The sequence below is a fragment of the Prosopis cineraria genome, unplaced genomic scaffold (genome assembly GCF_029017545.1).
Source record: "Prosopis cineraria cultivar Desert tree isolate PC_DT_omini unplaced genomic scaffold, ASM2901754v1 PC7, whole genome shotgun sequence".
Classification (NCBI taxonomy): Eukaryota; Viridiplantae; Streptophyta; class Magnoliopsida; order Fabales; family Fabaceae; genus Prosopis; species Prosopis cineraria.
Genome location: NW_026555338.1, coordinates 38045314 through 38069920, shown reverse-complemented (window position 1 = coordinate 38069920; position 24607 = coordinate 38045314). Strand labels below are relative to the sequence as shown.

Below are 24607 nucleotides of genomic sequence, written 5' to 3'. Positions count from 1 at the left end.
ATTAATTAAATATTAAAAATAATTTATATTTTTTAATGAAAACATTTTACTATGACATAAATACACCCATTCGGACATCCTTCGCTTGACAAGAGCATATGTGTAAATAGGTAATTGGAGTCTACTAGGTACTTTATGTCAATAATTGGGGTATTAAGAAAATGAGAATAAAACCTTTTTTAATTGGGAAAAGCAGGGGAGAGAATCTACTTTACCAAATAAGGAGAAAGAAGTTTGCCAATCCAAACTTCCCTGCCCTTTTTTGGCAAAATGGGGAGAAAGGAAATTATTTTAAAAATTTTTATTCCCTTCCTTTTCCTTCCCTTTGAACTTCACTTTACAAATTGGAGAGGCTGAAAGGATTTCTTCCCTCCCCCCACCCCTTCTTTCTTTTACTCTCTAATCAAACAAAGCTAAATGAGTGGGGGAGATGAGGAAAAAGAGGGAGAAATAAAATAAGAGCAATAAAAATAAGTAAAATGGTAGGGTATGGCGAAACGAGTGGACAAGACGCTTTTAACAGGAATGGAGAAGCGGCGTCCGCGCCTCCCTATCCTTTAACCTCTTACACTTTTCGTTTTGTTTAAATAATAATAATAATAATATAAAAAAACCTCATTGCGCTATAATATATTGTTCTTGCTGGGGATTTGGGAACGTTTAATTCAAATTAATTCGGTGGCCGCATTAAGGCTACGGGGAAGGGCGTACGGAGTAAGAGTGCGAGGCTAAGGCGGGTAGAACATGCTTCCAAAATTAATCAGGGAAACCATTAGACATTGGCACGTATAAAGCCAAGTCTTGTTTCCCACGAGCTTGCACACTGCTGGAGTCTTCAAAATTATCCCCTGAACAATGCGTACCCCAACCGTCTTGCATATTCCCTCCTTCCTCACTGCCTAATGCCAATCATACCCTTGCCACCTTGAGCGTCTCTTTCTTTCTTTCTATTCCACGCAAACTTTTCAACTCCAGGACCAAAAATAGTGACGGAACAAAACCTAGGACCGAAAAAGGCCCCCTGGATTGGATGTCTCATTCAAACCCAATCATTCAATTACAAAACTACGATATTTTTATGTTCTTAGACAACTGCAGCATTAAAAATGTTATCCAGATATTAAAATCAATTCATACGCGATGGCAAAAAAAATCAATTCATGTGAAAAAAAAAAATTGAATTAAACAAGCAGGCGCCCGTAATTGAATCTAGACATGGATTATTGCCAAGGGCCTCGAGATCCCGGGTTTGCAAAATCAATATAATATAAAAAAAAATGTAGTCGTTGCCATTAACTTTGTTTTCTTAGCAAGTACAAAGAGAATACTTCACTAGTCAAGTGTAGAATCTAATCTTACCCAACATGCGAAGGGCAAAGGGTAGCCTACTTGTCCAAGAATAAAAGTTTCACTCCCAACTAACCAATAAGTCATCCATTTAAAAATATAAGATATTTTTAATTAAGTTTTACCCTTCAATATAATAATTATCTACTTTTCAATTAATCCTATTTTTATATTTATCTCTATTAAACATCTTACAATAAATATAAAATTATTATTAATAGGGACACTTAAAAAAAGATAATGATTACACCTTAAAAAATAAAAAATATTTATATTTTTAAATATGTAACTCTTTAAAAAATCTCTATATTTTTAAATAAAAAAATTAATTAATTATTTATTTTTTAAAAAAATACGACTGCGTTTGAAGTCTAGCTGCACGAGGATAATTTTGGAGGAGTACTCTGACAGTGTATCAGGAAGAAAAGGGGAAGAGTGGGAGAAACGTTGGTGGTGATTGGGAAGGAGGTGTCTCCATTTCTCTTTTCTCTGATTTTCTCCCATCATTCTTAGATTAAAATTTTAATGTTTAAATTAAAGCTTTGCTGAAATTATTATTTTATTTTATACAAAGATATATAAATAAATTTAAATTATTAAAAGTTTAATCTAAATCATTTAAAATTATAATATTTTATTTATAAATTTTACATAAAATTAAAATAATAATCTCATAAAAATTAAATTTGAAATTAAAAAAAGTTTTAATTCAAAGGCAATGAAAAAAAAAATGGAGTGAAGAGAAATGAAAACGCCCTCTTCCTGTGGCGATGATGAGAGAGAGGAGACATCAAATCAGAGTGGTGGGGTTTGGGTGGAATCGCCAACAGTGAACGGGTTGCCCGATTAGGACAATGAAGTTTACCAGAAGTGGTTTCTCAGGAACCCCTCATTGTCCTCATCACTAGTTATCAGCGGCTCCCGAAAGCACACTCACTTTTTTTTTTTTTTTTCTTTTCCGGCCTTTTTCTATCCTTGCTGGCCGAAGCTTCCTGAACCAGAGGGGCCCACCCCTGGCCTTTCTCTCATTATCTGGTTTCTTTTGATTGGACGTCCCACCCCATTGCTTTATTCATATTTTTCGTATGCCTCCCTTGCCTTCCAGCTACAATCGCCTCACTGTACTTGATATTTTCTCCTCATCGACGTAAAATAATATATAATAATAATAATAATTAATACAGGATTTATTAATAAATTGAACAGAATTATTGTAGTATTAGTTCAATTGTTAATAAAATTTATGATAATTAATTTTTTATATGAGATTTGAATATAATTTTTTCTTTTTCCTTTGATCACTCTTCCTCGCTTACCTTGGAAACGGGTCATCACGTTTGATGTTTCCCTCACTCGACGTCAACTTCGCTCCATCTCTTCTGGTCAACCAGATAATCGAAACCTCTAGCTAAATGCGATTACATCCGCAAAGCTGGCTCGGAAAGTCCGGATTATTTGATTTTGCACCTAAAGAAATACGGAGCCGGACCTACTTTATGAAAAACATGCCAGAATGATGGAAGCAAGAATCCAAATATCATGTATATGTACGTGGTACTGACCACGTCTTGTTGCTCGAAATGATTCATTCCCAAGCCATTATTTGCTTTTTTTTCCTTTTTCTGTATATACGCGATCCATGACGAGTGCTTTAATTCTTTAAAGCTCCCACGCGGGATCTAGACTCGGCGATTATCCAATAGTCTAATTACTTTCAAGGGCTGGTCATATATACGAAGATGAAAATAAAATGCCAGTATAATTAGGATCGAGTGGTGGTGGCTGGGAGAGAGCGGAAAGAGTGCAAGGAAATGAAGTTATTAATGTTGGAATATGGAAAGAGGAACGAAAGAGAAATTAAGGGACGGTAGAAAGAATGAAGTAACGAATTGGGGACACGATGGACGTGGACGAGGGGTAAATAGGGACGCTACATAAGCTGGGGTTGGTGGGAGACCCTTAACCATAGTATACGACTATACGTACGACCTCCCTCTTCCTCGTTCTAGATCCACCCAATACTCTGTTCCCCGTCTTGTATACATTTTGTGCCCCCCACTTCTCTCACCCCCTTCTCACTTCACATTTTTATTTACTTACTCTTCGTTCTGCTTTGCGTGGTTTAAACGCCATGCATTCATTCAACTTAATTGTTCAGATTGTTTAGATGTAAGTGTCTTACCGCAAATAAAGTTTATCTAATAATACAGTACAAGGATCTGGAAATTTGATTCTTAAAACTTTTATTTCTTTTTTTTCAATCAGTCGCTCCCCATTCATAACGGAACTAAATATGGATCCCCCTCGTCTTCTTTTCAACCAAAATTTATGTTTGGAATTGGGTAATATTTCATATTTTTACAGCTTCACTTCCTTGCAAGTTAGTGCTGCTCATAAATATACTGTTAATGCTCCATTCGATAGTAAATGTATGGGTTGCTTAGCTAATTTGTATGGCAGAGGAGATTAAGTAAATTAGTTTATTGTTAAAAAAAACGTGTCTTGATTTTCTTAAAATACGTGGCTGCATTTCATTATTGTTGAGGAAGTATCGACAGGGGGGTAGTTTGGAAAAAATAATTAACATGAGAGACTAGATTTTGGCGTGTTTCGTATTTTTTACTGAAATTATATCAATACTTACCAGCAGATTCTGAAACACATACTTCGAATAATGCTCCGCGAAAAACGATTTATTACAGAGATATATTGATTCAAAGAAAAAGAAGACAATTTTAAATTTTATTCCCATCTCATTATGTACATCTTTATTGCTGTTTAAATTTTATTATCAACACAAAAAATTGAATGAACATGTTTATATCGAATATATATAAGCGAACATGGTATATATGGGTACATAGTACTGGACAAATGAATTGCGGCCCGCGGGCTGACAATTTTGCAGGTAGGATTGGGCCAATCCACCAGATAAAATGAGCTGAAAAATTCAACCCAACTCATTTTCTAGTGGACTAGTCAACCTGTGGGCTGGCCCGCAAAAAATTATCAAATTTTTTAAAATTTAAAATTTATACAATATAAATATATATATTTATTTCACATTTAAAACAAATTAGCAATTAAAAAACCTATAAATAAATAAAATAAATATAAAATTCAATCAAGCAAATTCATTTTGCTAGATTTTTATTATTAATCATCTTCCGCCTAGGTGTGCTATCTTTGTTACTAAGAAAGAAAATTTAAATATAAACCCATATTATTTTTCTTAATGAATTCATATTTATAATTTCAATCAATAGATCTTATGAGATTAATAAATAATATATATTCAAAATATTTTTATAAAAATTAATAAATCATCTTCATAAACTATAATAAAAATTTTATTTAAAAATTATAAAATAAATTTATATTATATTTCAAATGTAAAGAACATATTTAAAAGTCATAATTATATATTTAAAAAATATTATTACTATTGTAGATTTATAAAAAAAATATAATATAATTAAAAAATAAAAAATTATTTTTTAAAAAATATGCTAGCCTGAGGGCTAGCCCATTTTAGCCCGCTATTTTTATGGTTTGAGTTTTTTAAAACGGGCTAATTTTTTCAATTCAACTCATTAAATTGTATGGGTTAAACGGACTAACCTGTGGATTCAAGCCGTTTTCTCGACTCTACACATACATGAAAGATATTTAGACGACGAGAGAAAATAAATGTGTAAATTTTATAAATAATTTAAAATATCTAAACAACATTTTATTTCTTTCATCATCTTGCTCAGGCGCTCCAGTCTTGACAGCGGCTGAAGAATTTGAAGGCTGGCTATTTTTTTATTAAATTTAAAATTTCCACTGGCCTTTGCGCTGCTATGTTGATCTTGCTGCTAAACACACACACACACACCCTCCCTCCCTCCCTCCCTCCCTTTGTTTAAAAAATATTTTCGAGGTGTAATCATTATTTTTTTAAAAGTGTGCCTATTAATAATGATTTTATATTTATTATAGGGTATTTAATAGAGATAATATAAAAAAAATAAGATTAATTTAAAAACATGTAACTACTTTATTAAGGGGTGAGATTTGATTAAAAATGTCTTATATTTTTTAATGAAAGGAGCATATATTTTGGTATCGTTAATTTTATTTAATTAAGGATAAATAAGCCCACTAGTAGGAAAAAAACTATGCCCAAAAATATGAATCAATTTTTTAAAATTTGATAATGTGGTTGATTCATATTGATAATACAAAAAGTTCATAATTAATGTACAAGATATTTATAATTAAAAATTTAAAAACTTACTAAAATTTTATCATTGATATACAATAATATATCATTGACAAATATAATGAACTAGTCATAATATAAAATATAATAAATGTTAGCTTGTTTGATTAGTATGGTCTTATAACATAAATTATATTTGTAAAAATTCTTTCAATTAATTGATGGCACAAGACAACACTATATGAAGGGATTGCTGTCAATGATTGGTTGTCATAACAACAACACCACCTCCCCCATGTAAAAGAATTTTTGGATTTGAATCCAAAATTATCAATTCCTCCTTTAAACTACACATCCTTAAATGCTCGCAAGCATGCTAACAAAATGCTGAATCAAAAGTGAACAGATTTTAAATGCATTTATGGATATACATAGTTGAAGTCGTTATTCTCTAAAAATATTGCAATGCAGACAGATGCGACGAAATCAAAGTGTAATGATAAACAAGCAAATGAAATTTTAAGAAGTGTTTGGTTAGAGGAGAGAGAGGAGAATTCTATTCAATTTTTCAAACCAAGCAAGGAAGTAAAATTCCTCTCCTCCCCTTTAACTAAATACTCCTTAAAATTTCTTTCATCCCCTCCCCTCATTTTACTCTGACCAACATGCCTTCTCTGGTAAGTTAAAAAAAATGCAAATATATTTTTCTAATATTTTAATATTGATAAAATGAGGGTAATATTATCTATACATAATTATTTTTTTTCTGTTTATTTCATGAACTAAATAAGATAACATCAAACTTCTTCCCTCCCCACAAGTCAAATGCGCCCTTAGAGAGATGAAAATGGCTATGGATCTATTGGAATAATTTTCAAAAGCACGCATGAATTAAATTTTAGATATGTTTTTATTAAATTTAATAAATAGTTGAATATTTTAAATGCATCGAGTATAAACTAACATCCAACTGTGCGCTAATTTTAGGAGGGAGAGGGCGTAAATGTAATTGTAGTTGTATTTGTCATCGAAGTGGGTGGATTGGTGCGGGCTGCGGGGAATGAGCACGAGTTGCTCGTGTTGAGGAAATGAGTTAACGTGGGGGATGTAGGAGAAGGACGCTTTGGGAATTCTACTTCTTCCCTTTCTCGTTTTAACAAAATACCCCTCCCTAGTCCACAGAGAAGCCCCGAGTGCTCCCCAGCTGTCACTTCGCGACGTGGCACGATATCGCCCCTTCAATTCTTAACTTTACCAGCTTACGCTTATTAAATATTAGCATTAACTATTAGCTAATCTTCTTCCCGGCTGAGCTGACTATCCCGCTTCCCTGCTTCCTCCACCAATTAACTAAATCTCATTTCTTTAACCCGTCGCTAATCACTAGTGCCATCGTATGCGTCAAATGAAAACCAAACCATCACGCTCTCAAACACACCAGGTTAAACATTGCAAAACAAATTTTCGGAACAGACTCGCACAGAAAGGTTTAGTGGTGACGCCTGTTTCTGTCTATGAAACCATCAAGACTTCGATTCACAAAAATCTGTTTCACAATATCAACGACCGGTCACCCAACCAACCGGTTCTCTCCATCCCAGAGACAATGTTTATATATTCCGACTTCGCTGCCTATGGGGTCTCCTATGTTCCTGCGCGCGTCCCATGATCCCATCCCTCTCTCTCTCGACGTGCCGTTGGAATCCTGTGCTCGGCTCTGCTTTCTCCTCCGACCTTCGTTTTACGGCCGGTGATATGACCAATGCCACTCGGGTAGCTTCCTGCCCGCGCCCTATCTTCTCAGCTGCTTCCTCCTTCTCCAACCTTTTCCCTCGTGTTTGGAGGCACTGAAGGAGCTTTTGATTCTGTTTCGAGGCTCTTTTGCTCTGCGTCAGAAGCTATTTGGCTTTTTGCTTACATTACATGTGGATGTGCTTTCGATCGGATCCACTTTCTTGGTCGAATTCATCTGCTGGAAGAAAAATATCGGTGATGTCGAGGAGTATATCGTTTACTACTTAGATAACATTAAATTGCAGAAATAAAGCGGCGAATACGAAAATCAGGTTCAACTCGAAGATCAAGCGCCATGTTCGATCTTAATCTGAATGCCGATTCGACTCATACCGCTTGTAACGATGACTTCGTCAGGTTCTCCGACGAGCTAACGGAAGCCTCCGGAAATAAAATGGCGAAATCCGGGACTTCCAATTCCTCTAATGTCTATGCTAATGGGTCCAGCAATGGAGGAGATGAAGACTCCTGCTCCACACGTGGTGGGGACGCCTTCACCTTTAATTTCGAGATCCTTAAGGAGGAAGGCGGTAAAGAAGTCGCGACCAAGGAGCGATTTCTGTTTAGTGAAACAAAAGGAGTGGATGGCGAATCTGCGAATTGGCAGGGTCAGTCTTTCTCTGCCCTTCCGTCGAGAAAGAGCTGGGTGAGTCTTTCCTTTGATCATCAGGGTGGGAACGGAGAGATGAAGATGGTTCAGGTTCAGCAACAATCTCGGCAGCAAGTGAAGAAAAGCAGAAGAGGTCCCAGGTCTCGGAGCTCGCAGTACAGAGGGGTCACCTTTTACAGGAGGACTGGAAGATGGGAATCGCACATCTGGTTGGTAATTGTATATAAAATTAGCTTTTCATATTAATTTCTTTCTTATATGGTCTTCATGTTTGCGACGTTTCTCTTACGTTCTTGCTCTTTATGACTGATACTCGTCTAATTTGACGATTCGGTTAGTTTGTCAAATCTAGTTTGTGCTACAGAGACCATCAAATATACTTACAGGAAACTATGTGCCTTTGAATTACGATTTTCATCGTACATGGTTGAATTCATTCTGACCTGTTTTTCCATTTTCTGTCTTATTATATGGTGATGGTGAAGGGATTGCGGGAAGCAAGTCTATTTGGGTATGGATATGGACTTTTTAATGCCCTGACTAAATCAATTATATTTTATGGTTTGCTATTTTTAGCATGTTTTGACGATATTTGACATTGGAGCTTGTAGGTGGATTTGATACCGCTCAAGCCGCAGCCAGGTGAATTTTGCAAAACTTTAAATTTTCTTCGCCATAACTTGGCTTCAGAATTGGTCTTTCTTTCCTTTTTGTTTTTAAAACTGGATGATCGAACTCCTCAATTGACTTGAGAATTTCCGATTTAGAGCCTACGATCGAGCTGCTATTAAGTTTAGGGGAGTTGATGCTGACATCAATTTCAATCTCAATGATTACGAGGAGGATCTTAAGCAGGTTTGACAGAAAACACAAGCACTTAAATATTAAGAGTCTAGCCGGGTGCATTTGATTGGACTTCTCGTTATTTTAATATTTTGTAAATGATACGCAGATGAGAAATCTCACCAAGGAGGAATTCGTTCACATACTTCGTCGCCAGAGTACTGGTTTCTCAAGGGGGAGTTCAAAATACCGAGGAGTAACGCTGCACAAGTGTGGTCGTTGGGAAGCTCGAATGGGACAATTTCTTGGCAAAAAGTGAGGACATATTTTAAATAACTTAAAGTAGTGATCTACTGCGTTTTTATGATTAGAAATTTAGGACGCTAAAAATTTAAATACCTATTTGGTATGCAATGGTAATTGGTTCCCAATGTTTTTCCCTCACTTTTCCAAATACGGAGATGCATACCCAAGATGCCTGTTTCAATGAGACAATTGGCAAAGGTGTTTCGTTATAGAGATTGCAATGCTTTCGTGCAGGTATATATATCTTGGGCTATTCGACAGCGAAGTAGAAGCTGCAAGGTCCTATTGATACATGAATTACATTCTGCCTGTACTGAATTTATTACCCTAAATTAATAAGTTCATTAGGGTTCTATCCAACATTTCTCTCCCTCTGGATTTTCTGGAACTCAGGGCTTATGATAAGGCAGCTATCAAATGTAACGGAAGAGAGGCAGTCACCAACTTTGAACTAAGAACATACGAAGGAGAGATGAAGCCTGAGGTCATTACTGAGGGTATTAACAAAATATCTTCTACTTTTATGATCGATTTTCTACTGATTGTCTTGGTATAAAAAATGTTCCACCCATGATATGGGATTTGTAAATGTTTTGACCAGGTGGCAGTCACAATCTTGACCTCAATTTGGGCATTGCAACACCGAGCAGTGGCCCGGAAGAGAATAGGAGCCATCAGTCACAATCTATCCCTTACGACATGCATACTGGAAGAAGATCAAGGGTATTATTAAACTATGCTTTATACATCATTTACTTGGTTTTTTTTTTTGGGCCAACATTTACTCTAGGTTTACTGAACGATATGTGAGAAGTTTGATAGTATTATTTAATCTCTCCGAGCTAGCGGTAAAACACTATTGAGGAGGCGAAGGGGAATTTGAATTTTATCTGGAAGCGGGGTTCTTCTGAACTTAGTAGATTTACCTGTAGCTATTCCGAATCCCCCTTCTCTTTCTTTGTTGGCGTAATTGATATTTGCGAAACGCTTTTGCTCTTTAGAAAGTCATATTTGTAGCGTTGAGGTCATTATAAGGATGGGTTCTCTTAATCAGCAGAAGATCAATATTGATTCCGTCAATGGTGATCCGTCGTTGAAAAGGCCAGTTGATCCAGAGGAGCGTCCTTCTGCGTGGAATGGCATATATCCTAGTTTCTTTCCCGATCAGGTGAATTTCATTGTCTGGTATATAGATTCACAATCAGAGTATTATACTTGTTTCTCAATAAACAACTGTGACATTGATTTTCTCGCTAGGGTCTTAGAACTGTTGACAATGCTTTCTTTTGAAGTGGCACTACGAATGAAAGTTGACTTTTATGTTTAGAGGTTCTACATCTTGAATATTTGTGCTGAGCTTTTGGTGCAACTTTTATTCGGTTCGATCAGTTGAATTCTCGGCATTATTTTTACTACCTTGAGAGCCCTTCTAGAGTGCGGGTTAACAGCAATATGTGGTTTGGTGGACGGAAACATTTGTGCTGTCATGTTATATTGGAGAAAGCGTTAATCGACATAACGGTCAATGCTAATAGTGATTAGTTCGATCTTTAGGTAAAATGTGTTGCATATATATGTGTGCGCGCGCGCGCACGTGCGTGAGAACATGAGAACATTTCTTGCGAGTGATCGGGTCATAAGAATGTTCTGAAGATATAGATATTCTTGTTTTAGTGCTCTTTATATTACTAATTCAGAATTTAGATTAGTTATGGCGTGTGCTAACAGTTTGATTGCAAAGTTCCCACAGCTTATTGGAATAATATATTTGTACTTGACGTTCCGTATGCATTAGCTAGTAGTAACCTGTCTCTGTTGGAAAAAATTGGCAGGAAAGGGTTTATGGAATCAGTACAGATCATTCACAAGGACTGCCTCCATGGGGTTGGCAAACGCTTGGCCAGGTTACTGCGACGTCAGTACCACTGTTCTCTACTGCAGCATCATCAGGATTCTCAATGTCAGCTACCTTTCCTTTGGCTTCCATCTGTCCAACAAAATCTTTGAGTTTGAGCTCAATTCCCTGTAATATCTGTTTCGATCCATCAAGTGCAGCTGGCAGCAACACAAGTCAACATTATTGCCAGATGAAGTCCCCGCACGCCCCCCGCTAGCCCCAGCCTCTCTACAATTATAATATAGATAAAAACGCAATCCCCTCAAAACTGTTTGCGTTCTAAATTCCTTGTATAATTCAGTTACCGATCCGTGTATACTTTGAGATTCGACTCCTGATTGGTAACTCCTGGCTAAACAATTATGCACTGGTTTGGGCATTCTCTGAAGATGCTAATTTCCCGCTCCAGTGCTCTAGTTCTTCTTACGTTCCGTTCCTCCACGAATTAACTAATCTTATTTCATTAAGCTTTCATGTTGGCATTTGATTTGTTAAATCAGCCTCAAAATGGAGAATGTTTGACATCAGTCACTGTGTGTGGCAGAACGTGAGTTCTGTGCCAGTCTCGTAAGTTACAATATGCCTGGTGGGACGGGAGAGGGAAATAAAAGGTATGATGAAGGGTTAGATGCGAGTGGGAAAACATGAGCATGCGGGTGTTGTCTGCTGTCAAAATGAGCCTTGGCCCTCTAAAAGATTGGTGATGTAAAAGAGGAAATGTCAGAGGTGGTGTGCAGCTTATTTCAAAATCCCGAACATGTGGATGCAAATTAGACAACCCGACTTGAGTCTTTGTTGGGGGACAGTGGAAATTGTTTGTTAATATAATAAATTTTTGGGGAAATATCATTGTTTAAGGACCACTGAACAGGTTTTTTATTCAAGAAAGATTTTAAAGATTTGAAATCTAAAAAATAAGATTTTTATAAGAAAAGACTTAATTATTCCTAAAATTTTATGGATGTATAAATAAATATTCATTTAAATTTTAACAAGTAGTTATAAGTATTAACAATCCATTCAGATATGAATCAAATGTAAAAATTAATAGCATATATTTAATTGTATAAGTATTAATTTTGACTAAGCAAACATTCATTTGAGTGTTGATAAATAATCTTATGCAATTAAAAACACATTAAATGATTAAACTTTAGCGTAATTAGATTTTTTTCTCAAAAAATCTCATTTTTCAAATAGATATTAAGGGAGTGCAGTGAAATTTTGTATTTTTTTTATTCATTTTTTGATATAAAAACTACTTAGAAATCTTTAAATGATATTTTTCTAATTTTTTTTTTTTTGGGACAAAGATGATGATCAAGGCGCCCTATCCGCATTCGACGCTTATCACTATTGATGAGGGCTAGGAGCCATCCTGACCCTGCATTTTAGCTTAAAATGATCTCCACCATTTTTTAACATTCATTTTTAAATATTTTTAACGTTATATTTATTAAAATAATAATATAAAAAATTTAATATTAAATATAGATTATTTAAAATATATTTAAATAGTTAATTGACAAAATTTATAAATTTTTAATATTAAATTAAGTTATTTAAATTATATTTGAACTGTCAAAAGTTTATCTAGATAAAAAAAACTTACCAAGAAAAATACATTTAAACAATCAAATTATAAAACAAATTTTTTTAATATTAAATTGGGGATAGTTAGATTAATCTGTACTGATATTAAACGTATTTATTAAAATTTTAAATTTTTTAAATTTTTATATTTATAAATATACTATTACAAATATTTAAAAATTAATTTAAATAACTGGTAGAGATTGATTAGTACTGAAATAGTCTTGGCCATGGCGAGCATAATGCAAATCCGAAGGCGCCCACATTTGGTTGTTTGTTTACAACTTTGACTTTTAATTCACCAGAAAAAAGTGCTCTCTCCCAAACATTACTACTCCACAGAACTATGAATAGGATAAACTGTGATATGATCACTTGGTGTTATTCTTGTCTAGTGGGCTTTTATTGCAGGTCATAACCATCGGTCTAAAATCATCCGAAAGTAATCCCACGATCGAATTCCAGTTTCGCTAATAATGACTTTGGGCTTTGTAAGGACTGGACCAAGCTCCCGCAAGACCTAACACATGGCAAAGCTTCCCTCCAATCCGCATTTCAGGATAGAAAAACTCGAGCAAATCATTTACAGCACCGCAAATTGAATTATGAATTTCTTTACATCTTTAAGAATAAAATTAGCCTTCAACAAGCGAAAGCTGATGCCCTCACCAGCGAGCCACGAGTTGAATAGGGCACCTCAGAACGTTAAAACACACCTAATAGACACTCATCTGCATCAGAAACACATTCGTCAATAGAATTAATGAAAGGCATGGGTTACAGCAGCCCAACATGAAAAGCAAGGAATTAATAAAAAACTGCTAAAAATACTTAAAAGAAAAGCTGACATCAGTTTGAAGTTTGAACTATATATAGCTGAATAGTGAAATGCTCATATCAAGATCCGGTGACTCTTCCCAGCAGCATTGCATAGCAACATAATAAATAGCAAACTCTACTTAGGAACGAAGCTGCTGCCAAAACAATTTCCCTCGAATCAATTCCACCAAACGTTTTATGCTTTTGCTCGCTACTCCCTAGGTGATTAATACTGGAAGTTAAAAAAATACCATCGAAATCAATTGATCCATCTATACGATTGGAAATCAACCACAAGTTTCCAGCTCTGTAATTGAGAGAAAATACTAACTAAAATCTGCCTGCCGTTTTTATCAACATTGACATCTGTGATTAATATCTTAACAATCCAACACAAGCTCACTACCTCAAGTAGAGGGGGAGAAGTGAAATGAGTGTTCATGGTCCAGAAAGTGACCAGTATCATAATGTTCTTGACTTATTAGGTTAATTACTGGGAACAAAAGAACTATATTACTGTTAATTTTCAGTGGCCAGGGATTACACATTTACACGCATCTAACAGAAAATAGGAACCATTAGACTTGGTTTCTCTCTTCTTACCTTCTCCTCCCCCTATCTGTCTTAACTTCGCCACCCTTATAATTAATATATTTAATATTCAACAGTTGAGATTTAATCTATCATAAAACTATTACTATAATATCAAATAACAAAAAAATAAATAAATAAATTTACATGGTTAAAATGTGACAAGAAAGTTCTCAACTGTAGTAAAGAAAAATATTTTATAAAGTGAATTATTTCTTACTTTTTCTTCACTACTGTTCTGAATTGTTTAGTTCACATTTTAACAATTTAAATTTATTTTTTGTTACTTAATAGTATAATAATAGCTTTATAAAATATTAAATCTCAACTGTTGAAGATTAAATCTGAGAGTGGGAAGGTGAGAAGAGAGTAGGAGGAGGGGAAAGTAAGAGGAGAGAATCCAAGTCTTGAACCACCAAGAGTTAAAACAAAGAGATAGTCTAAAAAAATTACCAGCTACAGATAGAAATTCTGGTGATTTCACAATTGGCAACCCAGTAGACGAGCCACGATTCAGTCCCATTACTCTTAGCAGTACAACAAAATTGCATCTATACATTACTGCCTTGGATGGACTATGGCCGACCATAGAAAATATCACATTCGATATGTTCTGTAGTAAACATCACCTGAATTTTGCATACTATATTTTGACTTCTCATATCCTGCATTAAACTTGTGAAGTCCAAATCTTTCATTTCTCAGAAACTCAGCCACTCCCTGACTGCATCTACTCTACACCTGATTCCACCCATCCCATTGTCCGTTTAACAAGATTGCATTTCTAGTCTGTTGAGGAGACAACTGGGGAAAAGGGAACAAATAACTGGCTTGTGATTGATCTAATCTTGAAGAGAGCCCATAAGAATCACTAAGCTGAGAAAAAGTATTCCCAAATTCAGAAAATTGAAGGTTCTGCCGCTGTGAGAGTGATTGTTGCATCAATAATTGAAGTGTAGCCTTGTTTTCAAAGCAATTAAATTGTTGTGCAAAATTTGATCTCATGTCCAGCCTGTTGTTATTTAGTGCACCTTCAAATCTCCCCTTACCAACTGCCAGAATAACAGGATCATTACATTCTAAGCCTCCTGCAACACCAATATTTTGAGCTATGGGCATCTGACATGAATTTCTTAGCAAGGAAAAAGAATAAAGCAAGAAATTCCCTGTCAAGTGGAGAACAAGTACAGTAAAAAACCTCAAAATGGTATACAAAGGAAAATAAAAATAAATCTCAACCAACCAGATAAGGAGTCAGAAGCCAGTTCCACTCTCTCATGAGTCAAGAAGCCTGGTAGTGGTGCCCTGCTTCGAACAGAAAATCCTGGTGGTGCAGTAATCTGAGCTCTTGAAACAACTGTGAATCATTACAGCAGGAAAGAAACTAAATGGCAATAGACTGCTAAGTCACAGTAGCAATTAAAACAACATGGCCAATAAACAACTTTGCCAGAATACTAAGAAATAACCCCAAATTTTAGAACCTTAACTATTGTTTGACTTTTCAAACATTCCAACTTGTATGTATGAGTGAATGGAATTTGGAGGCCAGATATTCCAGGAACAGCTCAAGGAGCTGTTCAAATACCATATTTCAGTCACATAAATCTTATTCGCAACTAGCAATCTACTAAATATCTTGAACAAATACATAAAATAATTGCCCACAGAAAAAATCATTTTTTTTTGGGGGGGGGGGTGTGGTTTGGGTAGATATTGAAACATGGATATGCAATCAAGTACACAGCTTCCCATTGCAATTCCCTAGAAAAAGAGCACCAAGTTTGGGGACAATACATCCAAATATGCCAACAAGAGATCAAAAAATAGGAAAAGGAGGAGACGCAGAAACCTGTAACTGAGTCAGTTTATCACGAATAAAAATTGCGGGGAAGGGGGCCAAAGTTCTCAGTAACTTTGAATGACATAGAAGATAAATAAACCCAAAATGTGCAGTAAACAAAACGTCATATAACCCATACAGAGGAATTTGAAACAACATCATGCTCAACATTTTAAATCTTCAAGGCTCCAAATTCTTTAGTTCAAATCCTTCTGATGTCACAAAGACAAAAAAAAAAAAAAAACTCAAGAATCATTGCAAAAAGAAATAAACTGAACCCCAATCATAAGAAATACCAGCAGAAAATTTTATATTAAAATAAGCCAATAAGGGAAAGCTATAAGTTCTCACCAGATCACTTATTAGAAGGAACAGAGTGATTACTGCCTGAATTCTGAGTCTTCAAAGTTACTGATAGGGAAACCATTTCCAATACCCAACTTATGTAAATACGAGCCTCTTTCTGCAAAGTCCTGGTTGAGTGAGCAGGTTGTTAATTGCTCACCAACACCAATAGATGGACGTGTGTCAAATGTTTGAATTTTGGATTCCTCCTGTCTTGCAAAGAGAATCTTGACTGGCTGTTATTGTGGACTTTCCAAGAATTAGATTTTTTTTTTTTAATGGATCACATTGGTTATCAGTGTTGTCACCCAAAAATTTAGCCAAATTTTGTGGTGATGTCAATGAGTCTTCCCACGGTTCGAAGTCCATTGACAATATATTTGAAATTATACTACTTTCACCATTATCCCTAGCAGCATCACTTCTAACGTTAACTGCTATACCGGGAAACCTGATGCATTGCTCGTTTCTTTCATCTTGAAGCAGTAAAGAACAGTCGGTGGTGCTATTTATTAAACCATAAGAGCTGCTGCAGACCAATTTCTCAGGGTAAACATTACATAATATGCTAGATGCATGTAATAGAGAATCATCCCCAACTTTATTATCTGCAGATAAAGAACCAGAATTTTTAGCACTGCAAGGTTCGCCATGCCGCAGAAGATGAGGAGCAGAATGGTTAGATACATAAAAAAAATGTGCTGATTTTGGCAAATAAGGAGAGCAACAAACTTCTGGATCCTTAGATCTTAAATTATCAGTAGGTGTGGTGTCATCCTCCACTTCAGTCGTATTTGATACTAAATGAGCACGTGAATCTAATCTCAAATTACACCGATCATTTGCAATGCACAACCCATTATCTAACAGAGCAGCTTTGCTAGCTACAGTGTTAGCTAGTGCTTCCCTAAATTTGTCAGCATCATTCTGTGACCCTTTAATTAGAGAAGATTTAATCATTTTAAAGTCAGATGGAGGGCTATTAGGTTTGGTTATACCATGGTGTTCAATTTGTGCATCCCTATTGATGTTAATTGAGGACATATCAGAGCACAAGTTCTGACTCTCTTCATTAGTAGCAGCAATTGCTTCCTCAGGACCAGACCTGCACAACTGCCTGGGGATGTCAGTATAATTTGTCGTGCTCACTGAAGTATAACTGCCTGTATCACTATCTCTGGGTAGTGTTTGAGAAGACAGCTCGCTGTTCAAATTCACAGGCACGGAAGAAACATTGGGAATTGCAGTTTTTTCACCTTCTCTACATAGATTATCCATACTGTTGCATCGTTTAACTGGATTCAACAATTCATTTTTTACTCCAGGCAGCATAATATGATTCCCATCACTTGATGTTGACTACTGGGTTGCATCACTGTGCAATATAGAAGCCTTAATTGTGCCTGCAACAGCCGAAGAAAAAGGCAGGGTGCTACTGACTGTGTCAGGTTTCATCTTGGATGGTCCATTTGTACGCAATAAACCTCCAGCATGGGGCTGACAGCTTGTAGCCCGTGTGCCCCTAACACACAAAAATAATTTATTGGAGATATTACAGAACTTCAACCTGCAAAGCCACTTACATGAAGATGCATACCATGCAGCAGCAGTGGTAAGAACTACAGACCTCGCTGAACTTCCATAAGGAGGCGAACCTTTCATATTGCCAGAAGCGTTCTGCTCAATAATTTATTAACAAAATCAGTACCTTCGTGTTCAACTGCTGGGTGTATAAATTATATTTTGCTAGCAATATAAAAAGGAAACTTCATGACATCATGGAATAAGGCAGTAAAAACCAGCACTTTGGAAAAAAGTTAATGTTAATTTTTAAGAATCCTTACACTCGAAGCATTTTTGGCAATGGGCTTTCCTAATGAAAGATTCAGGTAATTATCAACAGGAGGTAGCAATTCATTCCCTGAATGCCAATGCATAATATCTGCACCAGTAATTTGTTGAATTCGACTTCTTTAAAAGCAGAAGTTAAGAAAATAGACCACCATTTGATAAGCACTACAGTCAGTTTAAGAAGCATGGTGAAAGAAAACTTACAAACAAAAGAGCACAAATTCTGCAAACACAGAACCAGAATACAATGTTGACTAGCATTTACTGAGCCCTGCCAAAATCCATTTCACAGAAAGCTTTTCTAAAATCTCAATCAACAGCAAAAACCAAAGTCTCGAGCCAACACTATACAATACAAATGCTTCAGAAATCAGTATAGAATATAAAGACATCAGATATGATCCCTCATTTAGTTGAGTGCTGTATAATATCAAAAAAACATATATTAAAAAAAAAAACAGAGCGATGGTAGATCGGGCTATGTGAATTAAACCATAGCTGATTAAGCATTTTTCAAAAGCCAGGAAAGGGAAACACAAGTTTCGTTTTTCAGAAAGAATGTCCATTTGATCCTGTAAAATCCAGAATTGAGATCACAGTCACCCATATTGTACAATAACACACTTTATCTTGTCACCAACTCATATGACGGTTCATTAAGATAAGAAAGTACTAATTGTATGATAAAATAATTTCATCTTTTGTAAAACTATCCTCTTGAAAGCCAACCTCATGCAGATATAGACAATCAGGATTGCTGCAAGGCTGGTCAAAGAGATATCTCCACAATTAAAAGCACAATCAATTAAGCGTGAATCTGAAATAACTCGCTCAATTTGTATCCTGGCAATCAAATACGTCCTTCCAACTTTGGATCCCTTTCCCAGCTTTCTTTGACCTTTAAGCAAATACAAGGGCCTAATAGCCACTGGTTGAAAGTTGGACAAAAACAAAGGGATTATTTGCCAAAGTTGAAACTACAGGATCATATTTCATAAGGTCAAAGCCGAATGGGTTTTCTGCATTATGGCCTTCTATTAACAGGCACAATTTAGACATCAATATAAACACTGTGATTTTCATGCCACATTTTGAAGCCATGCATGACAATATTTTGTGGTTCTGAAACATGCCCTGCAAATGGACAAACAGAGATCGTATAGAAACTAACAAGAGTCAGAGGCTAAACCTCCCATGCATCAAAGGTAAATAAGGATGAGATCAATACCTTAAAGATCTACCCTCCAAGATAAATCCATGTATACTTTGAATACACCAAATTGCTTCATATTCCTTTGAATACGTTATATATCTGAAAACATAATCATGTCTCGAAAATATCAACAATATTAAATAAAAAAAGATAAACTAGGGCATACAAAGGAGAAAATTGCATCCAGTCAAATCTTGTTGACAGCCAGTATTTTCGTACCATATTGTTGATAGGGCCCTCACAAGCTTGATAAGAACATAAACATACACACTAAATGTACTGTTTGGAAACTGTTGAATAACACCAGCAGCTGTCGAGACATTGTCACCTTCAAGACCTTCCCATTTTGACCAAAATGATGCTGCTGCTGGAGAAGCTGCATAAACATTGATAAAACTAATTTTAAATTGTAAGAAAAAATACAAGAAAAGGAGGAAAACATCCAAATAAAACAGCAATAGTCAAGTACTGAAGGGAGAAAATTTTACATTTTCATCTGCCAGATTAAGAGGCAATCCAACTATGTATACAAGGTTTTGCTGAATCACTCGCACATTGCTGAGTTGCTTCCGTCCTTCGAATATCTTAGACTTTGCTTTCTCATCTTCATCTTTTTCTCCATATTACTTTCAGCTACCAATCTATAGAAATAACACCATCAACAGAGAAACAGAAAGTTCAACAACTGTCAAGTGTCAAATTTTCTTTCTTATGTCTGAAATATAGAGGAAAATAGAAAACCAGTTTAAAAATTGAAATATAGGACATTGGTTGGAATTATTAATCTTTAGCAAATGTTCATACAAAAATGTGAAAAAAAACCCAAAATAAAAAACAAATTGCTATAAGGACAAGCCATATTTTAATTCTACAGAAATAAACTGTTAACAGACTAACCTCTCACAGTTAGCAGCCATTCCAACAGTCTTTTCCTTGTCATAAGGCGCATGACATGCTAGGCATTGGCCCCCTCTGTCATCCTTTTCAGCCAAGTCCAATACATGATGCTAACACCACACACGTATCTGCTTTCAATAGATGGAATGAAATAGAATGCTAAGTGTGCGTTTGGTTTTTAGTTTTACATTTGGCAAAAGCACATTTAGAGGATTCAACTCTGTTAGATTTGGCATTTGAATATGCTTTTAAATATTACCCAAACAGGTTCTAAGTCAACTACTGACCAAAGAATAGATTATTTATAAATTCAAATCACAGGTAAAAATAATCAGGAGTAGGTTCCTCTCTTCCATTTCACACTCAGTTCCAACGACAATAAAATCAAGTAATTATAAATTCAAATAGAATTATCATCTCTATTTCTTACATTGCCCCGAAAAACATTTGTCATAATTAACACACCTAGTAAGCAGCAAATAAGAAATGGCCCAGACACCTCAAATAGATGTTGATTTCCAAATATTAAGTAACTGTTCTGTCAAAACAGCCACTATGCCTTCTTTAAAAATGATAGGGAAAGAACAATTCACCAGCGCCAAAGAGATATAAATGCAACCGCAATTTCGTTTATCACAAGCATATGCATAGTTCAAGGAGAAATTACGGTAAATAGGATTACTAGCTAAGAGATGGAAAATGGAGGGGTTGGGTATTTCAAAAATAGTGCATGCCAAATAGAGAGGTAGAAATTTCCAATCGAGACAATGATTGCCTAAAAAAAACCAAAAGAAAGTCAAACGTCGTAACCACGTTTGCATGGCTTCATCTGCTGATCTGTCAAATCCATCTCTTCTGCGCACAGAGAACAAGTCTTTTCTCCTTCGTTGCTCATGATTGCCCTGGAAAACAAAAAAATCAGCGAAGCACAAATCAAAAACATTAAGTAAACAGAATTATATTCTAGAACCAAAATAATGTAAGTCTGTAACAACTGACTATTTGAAAAGACACGGCCTCAGTCATGACCAAAGCTGTCCAATTTTTTATCATATTTATAAGCGATATGCATCAATAATGCATGCCTGGATTTCTTTTAGCGTTTCAAATGAAAATGGGGGCCGAAGTTTGAAGAGCCTATGTCCTGTGAAGCACATTAAATTTAAAAGTTTAACTGCCGATTATTTTATTCTTTATATTAGTTGTCTTGAAATATCATGTGTGACATGAAAGGTCCAACTTGCAACGGTATAGATATCATCAACCCTTAATATAATATAACAACTTAATAACAAGAAGTCGATGTATGAAGATAGTCTAGGATTTACTTTCTCGAGAGTTTGTATTTTGTAATATTCAGGCTTAACTGCCTGTAACTCCCACTTTGTTGCCAGGGAAAACACATAACCAATGAGTCAATGACCACCACCTCCACAGCAACCACATTCACTTTTGAGACAACCAGAGAAATCAGAGAAAAATGCACAAGTAATTAAGCCAAATTTCATCATTTAGAATCAACAGCTCCAGATACAATAACTTCTTCACTTACAAGTTACAGCCTTCCTTCACAGCTACTATAGAGCTACCAAGTTCAGGCCTTCTACTTTGCAGTTTGACATGGTCATCACTTAGGTTTAGAGAAGATACTAGAATTAGCATCGGTAGCAAAGTATTTTAATGGTTTGATCTATTTAGTAGGGAGGATTACTTGGTTTCTAACCGATTTTCAAATATTTGTTTTACGGCTACTAAAAAGCTAACAAGACGAGCTGATTGGAAACGGTGCAGAAGGGTTGCGAGATCAGGTCCTGCAACTAGCATTTCTCATTTCTCAATCCAATAAAATCTCCATTGTTTTTTCCACTAAAACCGAAGCTCAAAAATAAACTGCAGTGCGTCGTCCGGAATCACCTCAGATCAATCAAACGATCGAGAAGAATACAAAACCAAATGAAATCGTTGAAAATAACAAAAACAAATAGACAATCGATGACCAGATTAAAAATGCCTCCAAGTAACAAAATCAAACTCTTGCATGCAAAGAATAACCGACAGGCAAATCTGGGTTGCCACTTCAAAATTTAAAAATAAAACGGAATCAAATTTGCAGCTGCGAGTAATCAGTAATAATGCCAATTACAAGCACAAGTTAGGAGTCAACTGGAGATCGATGAAAAATTGGACTCGATTGACGAGTAAGGCTGGAGAGATAGGAAAAGTGCGGAGAGATTGTTTGACAAGGGCGATAACGAAGATGCAGAAAGAGAACGAGAACCGAAGGGGTGAGAGGGACAAAGACGAGTATTTCGATAAAGAGAGAAGGCTTCGTTTGGATGGCCATTGCGTTTTTGGGCCCTGCTGTGCTGTTGTGCTTTGCTGCTTCCTTCTCCGTGCGTCGCCACTCGCTGTCGTCTACGTACGGATATAACGGAGTGACTGGTCCTTCGCCCGGTCCCCGTTGACAACTGAACGTTAATTTAATTATGGGGAACGCGCCCTTGAGGCAATTCGCCTTGCGCGGTTGCGCCCTTTTTTCTCTTTATGCGTTCTTTTTTACTTCTTTTTTTTTCCCCTTCCTGCTTCCGCCTCCCTCCATTTTAAATTATAAAATATTTTTAAATAAAATTTTATATATTAATAAAATTTATTAATATATTTTATAATTTTATTTTTTTAAAAATAAAAATATAAACTGTTAAAAATATATTTCATTTAATAGTCTATTAATAAAAAAATTAAAAAAATATATAAAAAAATAATATTACAAAAATATTATTAATGAAATATTATTTTTATTAAAATATTTTATATTTTGAAATATTTAATATTTTTTAAAAGCATTTTATAATTTAAGACGAAAGAAGTATAATTTATTTTTTATTAAAAAATGTCTGTAAATAATTTATTTTGATCATTGGTTGATTGGATGGTTGCTCGAGTGTCATGAAATTAGTAATTGATCAAGGCGCCGGCACTGCCTGTTAAATGCAGTTGTGATTAGGCAACGAGAGTGTCTATCGTGTGCATCAATTTGAAAATGTAGTATACTTATGATTTTTTTTCTTCAGCTTAAAAGGGATATCCTTTAATTTTAATGCAGTAACGTGTATCTTGGATCATCGTTATCGGCTTCAAATGACTCTGAATTGCAGGTTTTTAATCTTTTCACGGACTTCCACATATTTTATCACATTAATGCATGTTTAAAGATACTAATTATCTAATTGTATTGTATATAATATTAAAGATGCATTTATTCCTTATATTACGGAAAAAACAGCCATGCGGTGATCAACTTCATCAGCACGGAACCCAAACAATAATAAACTGATTTTTGTGCTCATCATCCTTATGAGTATTATGATGCTCGCTGGGATGATGAGATCTAAACCCTTTAAATTTTAATTTATGCGGTTCAAATTTAGAGGTTTATTTTTTAATCAAAGCTAATATTATAAAAATTTTGATAAATAGATTTTATCATTATCTTGGATAATATAAATTTAGTATGAATAGTCTAATTTAGATTAAATTTATACAATTTGTAACAAAATATATTTACCAGAACTTTTATAATTTTTTATTTTAATCATAATAAAACAAAGATAATCTTTTAAATTTAAAATGTTCGTATTAAAATTTGATCAGTCCAAATTTTATCATTCTAATGAGTGCCATGATGCTCATTACACTTAAACTCATTTTGTCAATAATAGTGAGAAGACTAAAATGTTGAGGATAGGACAATGTTCAATGTTGAAGAGAGATGTAAAGGTGAGAGCTAAGGAGGTGTGTGAAAGAGAGATTAGTGCCTCATTTGGTTTAGAAAATAGTGGGAAATGTAATGGTAGAGAATGAAATTTAATGATGAACATTTAGCATTTGTCTAAGATGACATATTGAATGGTAGAAAACAATTTATTTTTAACATCTAGTTAAAGATGTATAAAATTTTAAAGACATGAATGTCCCTTAAAATTAAATTGCCTCCCTCCTTCATTCACTCTTTCCTCCTCATTGCTTGATTGCAAAAATATTGATCTTGGATTGAGAAATCATTCTAAACCATGAATAGCAAAGAGTATAAACATAAAATCAGGTGGAAACAAATTTGTAAATGATGAATCAAGTTAACAGATATTGTGATTTAGTGATTAAGAAGTACCATCAAACATATGACTAAACTAGATATCTAAAAAATCTAAATTGAGATATAACTATTTGTTGTGAATAATAAAAATATTAAGCATGTCGGAGACGTTAAGTCTCAAACCATAACAAAGGATCTCTAAGCTCCCTTGTCACAGTTTATTTGAATGTAAATGATACAAAGAAATTGAAATAATAAATATTTAATTAACTGAGTGTACAAGATACAAGATTGTGAAGGTTATAAACCTAAAATTGATGCTAAAAATTATCTGAAAATACATAGTACAAAGTTAAAGGTATAATGGGCGTAGTGATTAATTGTTGTTTGGCCTCTTCTTTCTGTGACTTCTCCGCCT

At 35.0% G+C, this 24607-nt stretch overlaps 1 protein-coding gene and 1 pseudogene across 3 annotated transcripts; one reads left to right on the top strand and one right to left on the bottom strand.

The window, feature by feature from the left end:
- Nucleotides 1-6925: 6925 nt before the first annotated feature.
- On the top strand, nt 6926-11416 carry LOC129315816 (ethylene-responsive transcription factor RAP2-7-like). 3 transcript variants are annotated; one of them, XM_054959886.1, is made up of 10 exons: nt 6927-8167; nt 8444-8469; nt 8570-8600; nt 8726-8813; nt 8911-9056; nt 9282-9326; nt 9441-9544; nt 9649-9770; nt 10102-10215; nt 10880-11416. In XM_054959886.1, exons 1-10 carry the CDS (start codon nt 7644-7646, stop codon nt 11159-11161), a joined length of 1482 nt encoding a protein of 493 aa, XP_054815861.1. In that variant the 5' UTR covers nt 6927-7643; the 3' UTR covers nt 11162-11416. The 3 variants fall into 3 exon arrangements, with proteins under 3 accessions (XP_054815863.1, XP_054815861.1, XP_054815862.1); XM_054959887.1 differs by having other exon boundaries at nt 6936-8167; nt 10105-10215; XM_054959888.1 differs by lacking the exon at nt 9282-9326 and having other exon boundaries at nt 6926-8167.
- Nucleotides 11417-12744: 1328 nt separating this feature from the next.
- Nucleotides 12745-21758, bottom strand: LOC129316820 (uncharacterized; annotated as a pseudogene).
- Nucleotides 21759-24607: the final 2849 nt, after the last annotated feature.